Source organism: Podarcis vaucheri (assembly GCF_965113315.1).
Source record: "Podarcis vaucheri genome assembly, chromosome: 12".
NCBI lineage: Eukaryota > Metazoa > Chordata > Lepidosauria > Squamata > Lacertidae > Podarcis > Podarcis vaucheri.
Genome location: NC_138750.1, coordinates 52,204,144 through 52,218,413, shown reverse-complemented (window position 1 = coordinate 52,218,413; position 14,270 = coordinate 52,204,144). Strand labels below are relative to the sequence as shown.

Sequence of the window (14,270 nt, the reverse complement as noted above, 5' to 3'; positions counted from 1 at the left end):
TAGGTGTCTCCAGGAGAACATCCGCCACGACCTGAAGCAGCTCGGACAGGGAATCCTTGGTGCAGCGGGGAGGTCGGTACACCAAAAGGAATCCTGTACTGCCCCTATTGCCCAACTTCCAGAACATGCACTCAGAAAACTGGGTCTTCCCAGTAGGACGCCTGATGCAAACTAATGACTTCCTAAAAATCACTGCAACCCCCCCTCCCCGCCCACATGACCTGGGTTGCTGTGCGTAAGAGAAACCTGGTGGGCAAGCGGCAGCAAGAACAGGCCCATCTGCCTCATTCAACCAGGTCTCTGTCACACAAGCCAGGTCACATCCTCCATCCACAATCAGGTCGTGGATGGCAGTGCTTTTATTCATCATTGACCTGGCATTACACAGCAACACCTTCAGGTTATGTGGGTTTCCCCTGTTGATTCCAGTATCCATCTGGTCAAGGCCAGACCCGGAGGCAGGGATAGTCTTCAAACAACGACTAAACCTGCCTCCTCGGTAATGACATGGTCTGGTCTTAGCGTAACTCCGCCTCCTGCCCATGATCACCGAGATCGGATGTCCCAGTGCTTCCCCCCCTGTGGAACTTGTCCCAGCCATCGTGTTGGCTGGGGCCTCACTCCCAGGCAGCCCCGATCCCGCCCCTTAAAAACAAAACACAAACTATACAGAACCAATAAAACAACAGAAAGCTAAAACAGAACAATTATACTAAAATTGATCCCCAACCAAATATCCATTACACCCACCCACCCCCAACAAGAGAAAAAAGGAAAAAAAGAAATACAAATTTAAATTGCCACCGACTGGTTGAGGACATTTTAAAACACATTGGAGCAGGGAAGCAATTGCAGAACACTTCCCAGCTTCCCCAAAAGTTTGTTCCATATAAGGGCCTGGGCCACGCCCCCTGGGCCAGTTAGAGAAGGCCCTGGAAGGGAGCAGGCCCTGCAGTCCTCACCCAGCCGATGGTCCGAGGCTTCCCTGCAGCAGGAGTCCCTTTATAGCTGGGAGAAAGGGCCTGGGCCACGCCCCCTGGGCCAGTTGGAAAAGGCCCTGAAAGGGAGCAGGCCCTGCAGTCCTCACCCAGCCGATGGTCCGAGGCTTCCCTGCAACAGGATTCCCTTTATAGCTGGGAGAAAGGGCTTGGGCCACGCCCCCTGGGCCAGTTGGAGAAGGCCCTTGAAGGGAGCAGGCCCTGCAGTCCTCACCCAGCCGATGGTCCGAGGCTTCCCTGCAGCAGGAGTCCCTTTGTAGCCGGGAGAAAGGGCCTGGGCCACGCCCCCTGGGCCAGTTGGAAAAGGCCCTGGAAGGGAGCAGGCCCTGCAGTCCTCACCCAGCCGATGGTCCCATGGTTTAACCATGGTTTTACGAAACAATTCAACTTCCACACTGTGGTTCAAAATCCTGGCTTGTTCAGAAAAGCTGCATTTAAAACTAATCACAGTTCCCAATTTGAACATAGCACAAACCTTGGTTCGTTGCAGATGAAAGAGGGGTGAGGGAAGCAGTTAATGCATGTCATGTTATATTATGTTTTATTGTTACACCAGAACACAGTCATTGTCCAGAACTTGTTTAAAGATAGCAGTTCAGAATTCACACATTACCAAAACAATTGCCTTCAGCTAGTTTTCTTGACACTGTACAAAAGAATACAAGCAAATTCAATTGTTTTTATTTCACTTAATATGTGTAACTGGTTGTATGCTGCACTGTTTTCCTGAATTGTTGTTTGAATACTAGAATGTCTAAAGCTATTGTTTTCATCCCTGTTTGTCTATCATTATTTAGCAATAAATGGACATTCAAGATTATTTCGCACAATATTAGAAATGTGGTGGTGGTTTTCAAATATTCAAGTGGCCAGCTGATCATTCAAACACCAAGTTGCAGTGTGCTATTTCATAAAGTAATCCTGTAAATCTACCTTTACATGTATGAGTAGAACGTCTGCAACTAGTCATGGGGCCTAACAAATAATTGCTTACTTAATTTTGATGGGTGTAAGCCCACCTCAAAGAAAGTTAATTGAAAATGGAATTTTGTTAGCCCAGTATTCCTCATTATTTCTGAGTAGCAAAGAGAAATTATGCTCAGTGATTAATCACACCATTTGAAGGAACAAATGTGTTTCTGTACTGACTATTTTTCAAGTTCTGCAAGCCCTGATTTTTTTTTAAAAAATTGGGTAGTTATTTTTAAATGCAAATATTTATGTAAGTTTTTTGCTGTTACTTTATGAGTCATAGTTTGCTTCTTGTAATAAACTTGTAATCAACTGATGGCAGGTAGTCCTGTTAATAAATAGCTGCTTTCCAGACTGGTATTCAAGATGGGTGTTAAAGATTTCTGCCTTTTTTTGTTTGTAGTCCAGCTTTGGCCATTGTGTATTAAAACCTAGGTGCACACTCTCTGTTTTATGTCCACAGTACTTGCAGTAATTGGTCTTTCGTTCAACTAGCCTGGTTCTAAACATGTTAACTAAGCAGCCATTGGTTACCTGACTTTGATGGGTTGTCAGTGTCCTCTGAGAACTTGAAATTAGCAAAGGAAAAGGTTGAAACAGTAGCACTATGCATCCTCCAAAGACATAGGACTTGCTGCTGATGCAAGCAATATTGTGTCTGCTACTTACAATACATTCATACCTCATGTCGCATCCGTTTCAGGTTGTGTGTTATCGTCTTGGGCCCCTTGGCAACCCAGAAGTACCGAAATGGGTTACTTCTGGGTTTTGCCACATGCACAGAAGCGTTAATCGTGCTTCACGCATGTGTAGAAGCGCCAAATCACACTGTGAGTTGCGGGCTTTTCACATTACGGATGGGCCTCCGGAATGGATCCCGTCTGTAACACGAGGTACCACTGTATAGTAATAATTCGCTTTCTGAAGTAAGTAGCTTTCTGAAAACAGGACTATTCTTACAAGATGGATAGCTCGGATTTCAAAACTAGCAGAATTCTTCAGTAGCTGTCTTTCAAGTTTTCCACAGAAAGATGGAGAACTGGTATCTAGAATGATTTGAGTGGTGGAGGATTAATTATACAGCTAATTGTTCTGTAGTATAGGGCAGAGCTTTCCAAACTTTTCATGTTGGTAACACATTTTTAGATCAGCATCATTTCGCCACGTGGTAATTCAGTTTTACTAGCAAACCGGAGGTTAAACAAACTCCTTTCCAGCCCCAGGAGGAGCGTGGGGAGTGTTTCTGCGACACACTTACACACTGCAACTGACACATTAAAGTGTCGCGACACACAATTCAGAAAGCTCTGGTGTAGGGGTTCCACCAAAATTGAGCCTCCACTATGGTGTAGCTGTGTTTCTCCAGTTTGGGGAAATGTGAGGTTTCTTAAGTCTGTTTCTTTATAAAGAAGAGGGGTTAGTATTTAGATCCAGCCTACTCTAAATACAGCCATTAACAGATTGGGATGCACTTGGATTATGTCCACAAAAATTTACAGCCACTTTTTGATTTGGTACCACAGAATCAGGGCTATTCTCCTAACAGCTAGATAAACCCACTGAATTCAGGTTCATTGAAGGAAACCACCAACTGTCCATCTTTGGGGAGAACTGTATGTTTATTCTTTTCAAGAACCGCAGATAAAATGATACCTTTGGGCCTCGTTTGTTTTATATTCATTAATTTTACTGTTTTTTATATAATATATTTAAACAGCCTCTGCAAGTTGGGGGTGGGATAGTGTGAATCTACCCTGATTCTCTCTGAAACAGCTGTCCCCTCCCCATTCCAGAAGCTTGATTGACTGCATAAGTATTTCAAATGATGAGAATTCAAGTCTGGGCAAAGCTCATAAAATGTACAATTCCTTAGACCCCGCATCCAAAGGCTTCTAAATTGCCTCTTTGCAAGTACCCCGTGCAACACAACAGGTCACCAACATTCAGGACAACTTCAGGAACACCCTTTAAACTTAGCATGAGAAGCTGTTGAGTGTGTATGTGCAAGAAACCTGGGTATGTGTAAACATGCTTTTGTTGGGACTCTGGTCTTCAGTTTCAGCATCAGATTTTTAGAGACTACCAGTGCCTTTGACATATCTATCCCTGCTTTATATGATAATTCCTGCCAAAGGCCTCTATCAATTGCCTATTTTTGCTGCATGTTAGGACTGCCGGGGGCAGGCCAGAGGAATAAGGGATGGGATTTCTCAATTAACTAGCAAGTGGTGAGATTCCAGCCATGATGTTCTTATGTTTGCAGCAGCCTGATTCCACCTTGTAGAGAAGGGAAATAACTCAAAGCTCTGATGTTCTTTTTAAAAGGCAAGCAATATAAAGTGGTTTTCTTCTTGTCTTCCATAGAGTTTACAGATGCTTCCTCAACAGCGGAAGGCCATAGCAAAATTTAAAGAGCCCTCTGATGCGTTGAAATTTCAACAGAAGTTTCACAGGTAAATATTAATTCTAATTTTGCCATATCTAAAATATCCTAGACACATTCTACTCAAACCACTATACAAGAGCCTTTTGTCTTCTTAAAGAGATGAGAATTGTTTTACTTAAGCCATTGGGAACTTCCAATAGGCTGTTGTGAGACACGGGATACTGAATCAGGTAGGCCTTTAGTCTGATCCAGTAGGGCTGTTCTAATGTTACATTTATGATCACAAACAAATATTTAATCCCCTGTTTCTTCTCCTCTTTGTGGGCCTTCCACACAGCTAAACCAGTTTCCCATGATGTCATGGCCTGGAAACCTATAGTGCAAGCAGCACTTAAACCACAGTTTCCTTGTTTGGATGTCAGAGGAAACTTGATTAACAAGCCCTGAAGTCAGGCGCCTAAATGGGGGGCAAGGAGGGAGGACCTGGCTTGCATGTCATTCAGTAAACCATGGATTATTAGACTGACATGGTGATGTCTGAAACACTTCTTGGACTTGTCATAAAAATGTGCAGAAAGTAAGGTTCCTGAGTTTCACTTAATGGTATCAGCTATTGTGCTCTTTGTAGAAAACCTGTTCCTTGACCATTGTCTGTTGACCTTCTTCTTAGGCATATGATAGATTTGTCCCACATCAACGTGGCACTGATAGTGGAGTGACCTGCTGAGCGCAACTGGTCTGCTCTTCTACATGTAGCTTCCTTTGAAGGAAGTCGCAAGACAGGATCTCTTCGCGATCTCCAATGCCAGCTTTGCAGTGCCCCCCTGAAACTTCAGACTACTCTGTGACACTACAAACAGCAGCAGCTTTGTTGCCGTGGAAGCTAGAGTTAACAAGGATCCAGAAACGGAGAGTTTTGTATTGGCTTTCTTTTACCGTGTTGACACATGGAGCTATAGGTCTTGTGTCCTTGTACACAAATGTGCGTACACAGGTGTTTTTTTGAGAAATGTACTATATGATCACAGTGACTCAGATTGAAAGAACACTAACTTTGAATTTTTTTATGCTTCTTCATAGCAAAGAATATTTGATAATGGTTGCTCTTATCTTCCATGTGGGGTGTTGGAATGAGATGGTGTCCATACCTATCTGGATATTTTTTTTTAGCTAAGTAGATAGAATAAAACATGGGCTGTGTAATTTGTTGGTATTTTTCCAAGAGTTCATTCTTGAAAGCTCTTAATCCCAGTGAGGTGAAGCCAACAATATGGAGTACTGTGCATGCTCTCAACCTTTTTCCCTTTCCAACATCACCTTGTAGGAATAACCTTCCCTTTTTCTTCTCCTGGCTTAACAAGTCTCTCCTTCCCAGAGTATCTGAAAGGCAGGACTATTAGTATTCTTTTATTATATCTTAGATTGCCTTCAAAGGCGATTACAGGATGTCAGGGTGGGGGTGGGAACCTGTACATGTTTACATTCAATATAACACTAGTAGTAGTATTCAACGAAACAAGATTCATTCCTGGCAGGCTGTTCTGAATGGTACCATTATTTTGATTAGCATCTTTCCTTGAGGTTTTCTTGGTATAATAATTTTCAGCAAAGACTGCATAATGGCAGAGGCTGTTGAATTGAACAAGTTGAACTTACAAAGACTTTTTATTCCATGGGATGCCAGGATGGTCTAAAAATTATGTGCAGACTTCAAGGAAACTGTGTTTTATGTAAGAAGTAAAGCTTTTTTCATTGTATCCTGCTTGTTTCTTCCAAAGGAAGGGATCTTTTTGTTACCAAAAGCTCCTTTGTGCCCCAATGTCTTTTGGGGAGAGAGAGAGCTTCCTCTAGCAATATTTTTCAGTGCTAATATATTAGGCAACTGCCAGAATGGCAAAATTACAGATAATAATCTGTAATTAGAAAGCAACTACAAGCATTTTGTGTGTGTGCGTGCGTGCGTGTTTGCTAGAATAAAAACGTTAGAGCAGGAGAAAGAATTACCATTAAAAATACTATTTAAGGCTTGCATTTTAAGTGAAATTATGAACTGGTTTGTTTTTAAAAAACCCCAAACTCTCTATACAGGTAGGATTTTAAAAACTGAATTCTGAATTAAGATGAAGCAGTTGAGCTATAAATATTGTCATGTCGTTTAATGGCAAAATTGCTTTCTTTCCCCTCTGGAAATATTGCAGGAGTAGCTTTATTAGGGTGATGTGGTAGTAAAAGTTGGATCATTTTAATTGTGTTTTTAATGACTAGCTAGTAAGCACCCTCCTGCTCCTTCTGAAGCCATGCTGTGGGGATGAGTTTTGTTTTCCTTTGCTGTCTTATGCCTTTCATTTTTGCTTCTTAGTCTTAGTTCATGATGGATGGCTTAGTTTCCCTCTGCTCAAGAGCGCTTCAAAGGTTTACAGGCATCAAGCATTGTTCATAACTGAACGGACTGCACTCGCCTCCCAAGTCAGCTCTGGTCCTCATGCAGATGCTAAGCCTGCCTTTTAGGGATGATTTAAAAATTATTCACAAAGCTTGGATCTTCATCCCACTGTGCAGCTACAGCTTCTCAGTAACAAATAATAGACTTGGCAAAAAAAAAAACAAAACAACGGATTGGTCAAGGTGGTGGTTGAACTGCCTGGGATGTGGGCAACTTTAATGAGCTGAGCTCCGTAGTGAGCAAGACTTCGTTGGTTTGGCTTTGTAAATGTGCAGATTTCATGGTGCCTAAGCTTCCAGTTCAGATCTGCTGGTGTCAACGGGACTTGTGCTTAAGGAAATTGTGAGGTTTTGTTGTTCAACTGTTTACAGGTTTCAAACCTCTCTGTCCATAGGCTGTGGTATGGCATTTAATGCGGTTTGTGCTTTGGTCTGAGTAAAGTGTAGACACGTTTGTCTGACATCATCTGTTACAGGCTATAGTGAATGCAGTGTGCGTGTGCGTGCACACACACAGCATTTCCACACAGGAACATTCCTGTTTGGTTATAGAAAGAGGGAGAAGCGTACAATTCTTTCCCCTAGCAGCGGAGAACCTGTGATCTGGGTGGCAGGCACCCAGCCTCTGGGCTTAATTATCATTAAGATAGTGTAATAATATATCTTGATGGATTAATGCTCATTTGGAACCAGATATGTTGGCAGGATCACAGGGTGGCTTTTCTTTCTTTTCCCCCCCTTTCCTTTTCCGTTTTTTGACGTGCTGTCCACAAAAGCAAAATCACAGTTAAGAACAGGAGGCCCTGTCCTTTGTACAATGTTTCCCCAGTTTAATTTTTGTAGAAGATCTGTTGCAACCATTATCTTGTTCTTTCTGTATCATGCATTTGAAATAAGATGTGAAATGCAAGAATTGCATTTAATGTATTATGTAAATAAGGGACTTTTAAACAAAATGTAAATGAAGCTCTTCCTGCACTTGCAAATTCAGCCACATCAAAGCTTATTTGGTGGGGAAGGGGGTGTTGTTGTCTTATCGAAGTTGAGTGGAAGAAGTTCCATAAATGTTGTTTTTTTGGTGTAACTCTTCAACTTTTTTTTTTTATAAAGATGCTAGTAAGTCAATACATATATCCTGACCTGTGTATTATTTGTCCATAAACTTTCAGAAACCTGGAATGGATATTTAGCCAGTGAATACTATCAGTGGAATACTTTTCCCCCTCGTTTTTTTCTTTTCACTTAAATTTGCAACATTTCCTAGTATACCTCAGTTCATGTCCTTGCTTATAAAAAAGGTGCAGCCAACTTCAATGTGATACTGGAATAGAAATTATGGTTTTATAGCAATGAACAATACGGTAAATAAGCTAAATGGGAAATACAGTATCTGTCGTTTTTACAGGGGTTTGTGTGTTTTTAATTTGGGCAAGGGAGCTTTTTAGGTTTGGTAACCTTAATTTATGAAATATATTTACCTGCTGGATAATAGTGTTTCTATCAAGACTGTGAAATGGAGGTGGTTTACTTCATTCTCATGATGCAAACGAGTCATGGGAACTCGCACCAATCCTCCCTGTATCAGTATTGTGTTTTAACACTCCTTCAAACTATCAAAAGAGTTTTTGTTATAATGTTGAGCATAAAGGAGAGATACTCAACTTAAGTGAGTTTATAAATAGCGGTTTCCCCCCCTAATGCTCGGACCTTGAACTATAGAGGCTAAACATAAAGTTTAATTAGCTAGGGAACAATATATAAAATACATGTTGCTGCAATCTACAACCCACATCATAATAGATTTTTTGAATAGTTCTAATGTCCCACGGACCAAAAAGAAAGAGGAGGAATAACTGGCCTCTGACTTCCATTCCCTTGGTCAGGGATAAGGAATCTTTGTTTCTCCATATGTTGCTGGACTACAACTCCCATCATCCCTCACCATTAGCCATGCTGGCTGAGGCCAATGGGAGCTGGAGTCAAACAACATCTGGCAGGACCCAGGGTCCCAATCCTTGCCTGTTGGTGGTATAATACTACAAAATATATGGCAAGTCTCAATCACTAATGAATAGAATTAGGGTGAGTCTATGTGATCATTTATGTGGAGAAATATTGGCATGAGATGGCATTTCCCCTTCATTTTTTATTAGTTGTTTGTTCCTATCATGAGCCCCACATGGGGAAATCAAGAGGGAGCACATTGTTTTTAGCTGATCTTTCATGGTACCATGTGTCATTACCATGGGAACATGTACCCAAAGTGGCCAACGCTAAAGAAATGAAGAGTTAATGTCACCTTGTGGTGATACTTTTCCCGGTAAGAATTGATACTGAAAACTTGCTCTTTCTAGTTTCACCACATTTTACTTGTGGCTTTTATCCACAACTTAATCATCCTTGACAGCCAGTTTCCCAAAGATATAGCTTGACATTTTTAGCTGGCATCAAATGGCCGTCAGATTGACTTAGACCCATGGGGTACACTTTAGATACTAGCTCAGTACTAAATATTTTAGCTTAATTATTTTTTGCTACGCTTCCTTTCCAGATTCCACCATTATATTCTTCATCTGGAGAACCTTGTAACTTGCCCAAGAATCTTTTTGCTAGCATGTGGAAAGGGAATGAGATCTTCTTCCTTAACCCTCGCCTTTCCTGGATAGGCTCATAGTCCCATGGATGTTATACAGGCGTCTCCCCACTTAACGCAGGGGTTACGTCCCTGGGTACTGTGTGTATATGTGAAATTGTGTACGGGGGTGGGACATCTCCTATGAAGCCTGTAAACATCCTCTAAACCTCTGGAAACCCTTGGGGGGGAAAAACCCTTTAGAAAACCAACAGCACATAACGAAAACTCTGCCAAAGATCCATCAAACTCTACCACAGTTGCTCCCTCCTTTCTCAAATTCCAACTCCCCATAGGCCTCAAAGATCAGTGCAAAGGCTCCTGGAATAGCTAACTGTTTTCCCCACTCTTTGTGCGCCATTTTTGCAGTTTCCCCAATCTGTTGGGGCCGCCTTTGTGCCTTTTCCCAGTTTTAATCAGTTTAGTTTATTATTTCCCAGTGTTGTGCATATACCCAGTCGCACATGAGTCCGACGTGCATAAGTGGGGAGACGCCCGTATTGCGCTGTTCCATTGGCCTTCCATTACATGAGCGCTTACGCAAAGCCTTTAGGTTACTGGCCTCTCATACCTCACTGATGGACAACCCTTTCTTGTGTCTTTCTTTGATCACTTGCTTATATAACCTGTCTTACTGTCTTCTTAGCTTTATTTTGCAGCAGCAATTTTGGACAAAATGAAGATTTCCTTAAGAGACAACCAAGGGTTACAATTAGGTTTTAAGCGATAGGGTACCTCTAGACTCCTGACTTGTTGAGGGCTTACCTGTGGAATGTTGCGTTAGCACTGCTCTTTATATATCACGATGAATTTATAATCCCAATAACTATAAAAGGATTATTGCAGTAGTATTAAATCCTAAGGATTTTGCGTAAGGTTTTTTTGATAACCTATTTAAACTTTTTTTAAAAAACGAGCTCGTTTAGCTACCTATATAAGCCTGGAGGGCTTATTTACATACCACTGATTCACATTGAATCTCATGTATACCAGCTTCTGGTATTTATACTTCTGTCTGGGGAGAATTTCTCTTGGGGTGGGGGATATTCAGTGGGTTTATTCCATGCACACCTTTGGGAGAAGTGTCACTTTTCACATTACATGAAAGTTTTGTGTAGAAGGTCAACTTTCTAAAGAAATAACAATAATAATGAATTGCCTCTATTCCTCATTGGGTTGGATGTAGATCCGATAAAAAGAAGGCAACCTGTGAACACTTGCTGATTTTTCAGAAGGTCATTGTTAGAGGTTATTAGCATATGCTGACAAACTGGGAAGCTAAATCCATGAAGCCCAATTAAATGCAGCATCTAGTAGGGTATTTTTTTTTTAATGAGTTAAAGTAGGAATGTTATCTGTTCATTCGGTGAGGATCACTGTTAACTCTCAAACTGTATCATATTTATCTGTTAACTCTTAAATTGTATCAGATTTATCTGATTATTTGTGCATCTTAACTCTGGTGTAGCATTTTTTCTTTCTCTGATTTCTGCGTAACTACAATTAAATACAACTTTTATTTTCAATAACTGGATTACTTTCTTCACAGGTATAGGACACTGGGGAGCTGATTTCTGTCTGCCCCCTGAGCTTGACCTGGAAATAAATATATTTCTTTTTACAGATACAACTGATGCATTAAACACTTTTCATTCACAGCAAACCTTTGGGCTAATGCATCTTACGCTGTCTAAGCTTTTTAAAAAAACACTATGATAGTTTAGATTTTGGTCCATGCCTGCATTTACTTTTTATACTGTAGCACTTTTCAATTCCAGTTCACAAAATGCTTTATAGTTCTTAACTCATTGACCCTCAATAATAATACCCCGACCAATAAAGCGGCCTTTGTGAGGCTATTTCCACAGAGGTGGTAGTGTTAATCTGCTGTAGAAAGTAACAAAGAGGCTTGTAGCACCTTAAATATAACGTTTGGAAATATTAGACATGTGCCCAGGGCCATCCAGTTAGCTAAACCTCATAAGGGGGTGTCATCTCAAATGAAACTGAGCTGTAGAAAATGTAACTTGAAAAAAGAGACATTGCACATACCTCTGTAAACCAAGAAATCTTTAATAAAAATATGTTAAACTACAGAAAAATAAAAAGGGGGTGTCATCCTTTTGGGCATGACTGTCCACTGTCCAACACAGATTTACTTACATTCCCATATAGCTGTTTAAGAAGAGAACTGCATCCCTCGTGGCCGTCATCTAGTTCCAGTGCTCTTCTTCCTATTTAGGAGGCCCGTACAACCGAATAAGTTGAACACATTAGTTTTCCTCCTCCTGGACCATTGCAGATCTAAGAAACCTATTTAAGTTCTTGGAACACCTGTGAGAGAGCAGGGTGTGGAGTGACTCGGGAAGGTGTCACTGTAACTCTGCTGACACACACAAGGACCCCTGCCAGTTGCTATGACCATCATATAGCCAGATCATTCAGCTCAAGACAAAGGATCGTCTATGTCTCATGCTGAAGTATTGTGGTCCCTGTTGGTTACTCTCCTCTACCAAATGGTATTCCTGCTTCCAACTCCTTCACTGTGAGGCCTGGGAGGATCTTGCATGGAAGCAAATGCCATGGCTAAGGCAACATGGTAGCCTTGCCCATTGCCTTGCAAGGAAAACAGGGGAGGCATTCCACACCCAGCTTGCAACATATGGAACAAATAGAACTCCACCCTTGAGTCTTTCAACAAATTGGAGAAGGGCCAGCAGTGTTTGCTCTCTGCTTAGGGCACCGCTGGGGAACCGTTGGCCCCCAGTTCTTGGACTCCAGCTCCCATCAGCCCCAGCTGGACACTGGTCAGGGTTGACGGGAGCTGTAGTGCAGCAACATATGCAGGACCCACAGGTTCTCCGCTCTGGAGGATCCCAATCTTTGGGCCTTCCCCTGTCATGGAAGTGAACCTCCTTGAAGCCCAAGAGTCCTCTTGGCTTCAGGAACCCCAAGCGCAAGACTCTCAAGCCCCTCCAGCCATTGCTGAGCCACTATTTTGGAATCCATTGGGCCATTTCACTAACAAGGCACTTTGTATCAATATTTTAAATGGGAAGGAGGCGTTTCCACATCCCTTTGAATAATAATAATAATAATAATAATAATAATAATAATAATAATAATAATTTATATCCCACCCATTTGGCTGGGTTTCCCCAGCCACTCTGGGCAGCTCCCAATAGAATATTAAAAACATGATAAAACATCAAACATTAAAAACTTCCCTAAACAGGGTTGCCTTCAGATGGCTTCTAAAAGTCAGATAGTTGTTTATTTCCTTGACATCTGATGGGAGGGCGTGCCACAGGGCACCACTACCAATACTAAAATATCATTTTAATGTTTGCAGGTGCTTTAGCTGCTTCCGAGGTGCAACTAATCTTTTTCTTTACAGGTTTCCTTCTTTTTAGGAAAAATGTGCATTGCAGAAAACGGGGGGATATATGATTTAACCATTCCACTTTATATGCATTCCTTACCCATACAGGAGAGTGGTACCTTTGACAGGCCTGGGAGAACGAAGTGTTATTAACCTTTTCCTCCCCTTCTTCCTTTTTGCAGGCTCTCCTAATTCTCTCTGAATTCAGTGGTAGGAGTAGTTCTATAACATTTCTCACGTAGCAATAGTGTTTACCTTTTGAGCCATTTATTACGATTGCTGTGGTGTGATCCTATCCTGTAACTTCGTGAAATACTGTATACAGCTTGAGCACAAGAAGCGATGCCGTTCAGACTTGTATTTCTCTGATATGGACTGTGTTTAATAGGATAAATGCAAGAGACAGCTCTGACATGATAGTGACTTCAAGGGGGGGGGGCTGCTTCTTGCCGCCTCATGCTCTCCTCAGAATCAACAACCCAAAATATTTTGCAGCTCATTTTGTTACATGTAATCTTGTATGCATTTTTGCTTCAAAATTCCTTCTTGCCTTGGAAGAGTTCTCTGGAGGTTGTAAATGTGATATGAATGTAAAAATGCATGACTTCTCAGAAATGACCAGTGTAAAAAGAGAGAGAAAAGATTGGATTCCAGATTTCAGCTGTCCTGCAGTTAAAACGCACGCAAATGTAATTGAAATGTGCAAATAAAAGTCCTTTCATTGTACCTTGTTTTTGTGCACTGTGGTTTATTTGTCACGCAGTAAAACTTGTTTTCTAATATGAATGCAGTTTTTCACAGTACAGTGGTACCTCGGGTTCTGGAGGTCCGTTCTTAACCTGAAACTGTTCTTAACCTGAGGTACCGCTTTAGCTAATGGGACCTCCCGCTGCCGCCGCACGATTTCTGTTCTCATCCTGAAGCAAAGTTCTTAACCCGAGGTACTATTTCTGGGTTAGCTTAGCAGAGTCTGTAACCTGAAGCATCTGTAACCTGAGGTACCACTGTATTTCAGAAGCTCTGCTTGCCATAGTTCAAGGGCAGCCTATCCTATACTAACATGTCCCCACAATAACCCTGTGAGGTAGGAAAACCCTTGACTAAATAAGGTGAATATGACTTTGCTGTTGTGAAAGAGAAATGAGGCAAGATGGACATCCAGCCAAATCAACCCCTCCATCATTTTAGCATCACCACTGCCCCCAAGTGAATATATTTATTGTTCCCTGGTTGCCTCCAATAAACAGCCCTTTAACTGACCCCGCCTACTCCCTGTTGCAAGTCCGCCTACTTCTTCCCTATCACAAGTGGCTTTGAAGAGAGGGCATCATCCTCAGAATTAAGGACAGGGTTCCTCTGAGTGCATGCTCAGCCCTGGAAACAGCTCCACTCCTGATCCACCCCCCCAGCGTTCCTTGTTTCTGAAGCCTAATTTAGGATGTGGTGGCTTTCGGTGGT

The 14,270-nt window shown here is 41.8% G+C and overlaps 1 protein-coding gene across 1 annotated transcript in view; it reads left to right on the top strand.

Moving 5' to 3' along the window:
- RBM33 (RNA binding motif protein 33) overlaps window positions 1-13,543 on the top strand; it is a 97,151-nt gene extending 83,608 nt beyond the window's left edge. Inside the window, exons 18-19 of the mRNA XM_082192185.1 lie at window positions 4,335-4,423; window positions 5,027-13,543. Coding sequence (XP_082048311.1) covers window positions 4,335-4,423; window positions 5,027-5,075 — 138 coding nt within the window. The 3' untranslated portion in view covers window positions 5,076-13,543. The remainder of the gene's footprint in view (window positions 1-4,334; window positions 4,424-5,026) is intronic.
- Window positions 13,544-14,270: the final 727 nt, after the last annotated feature.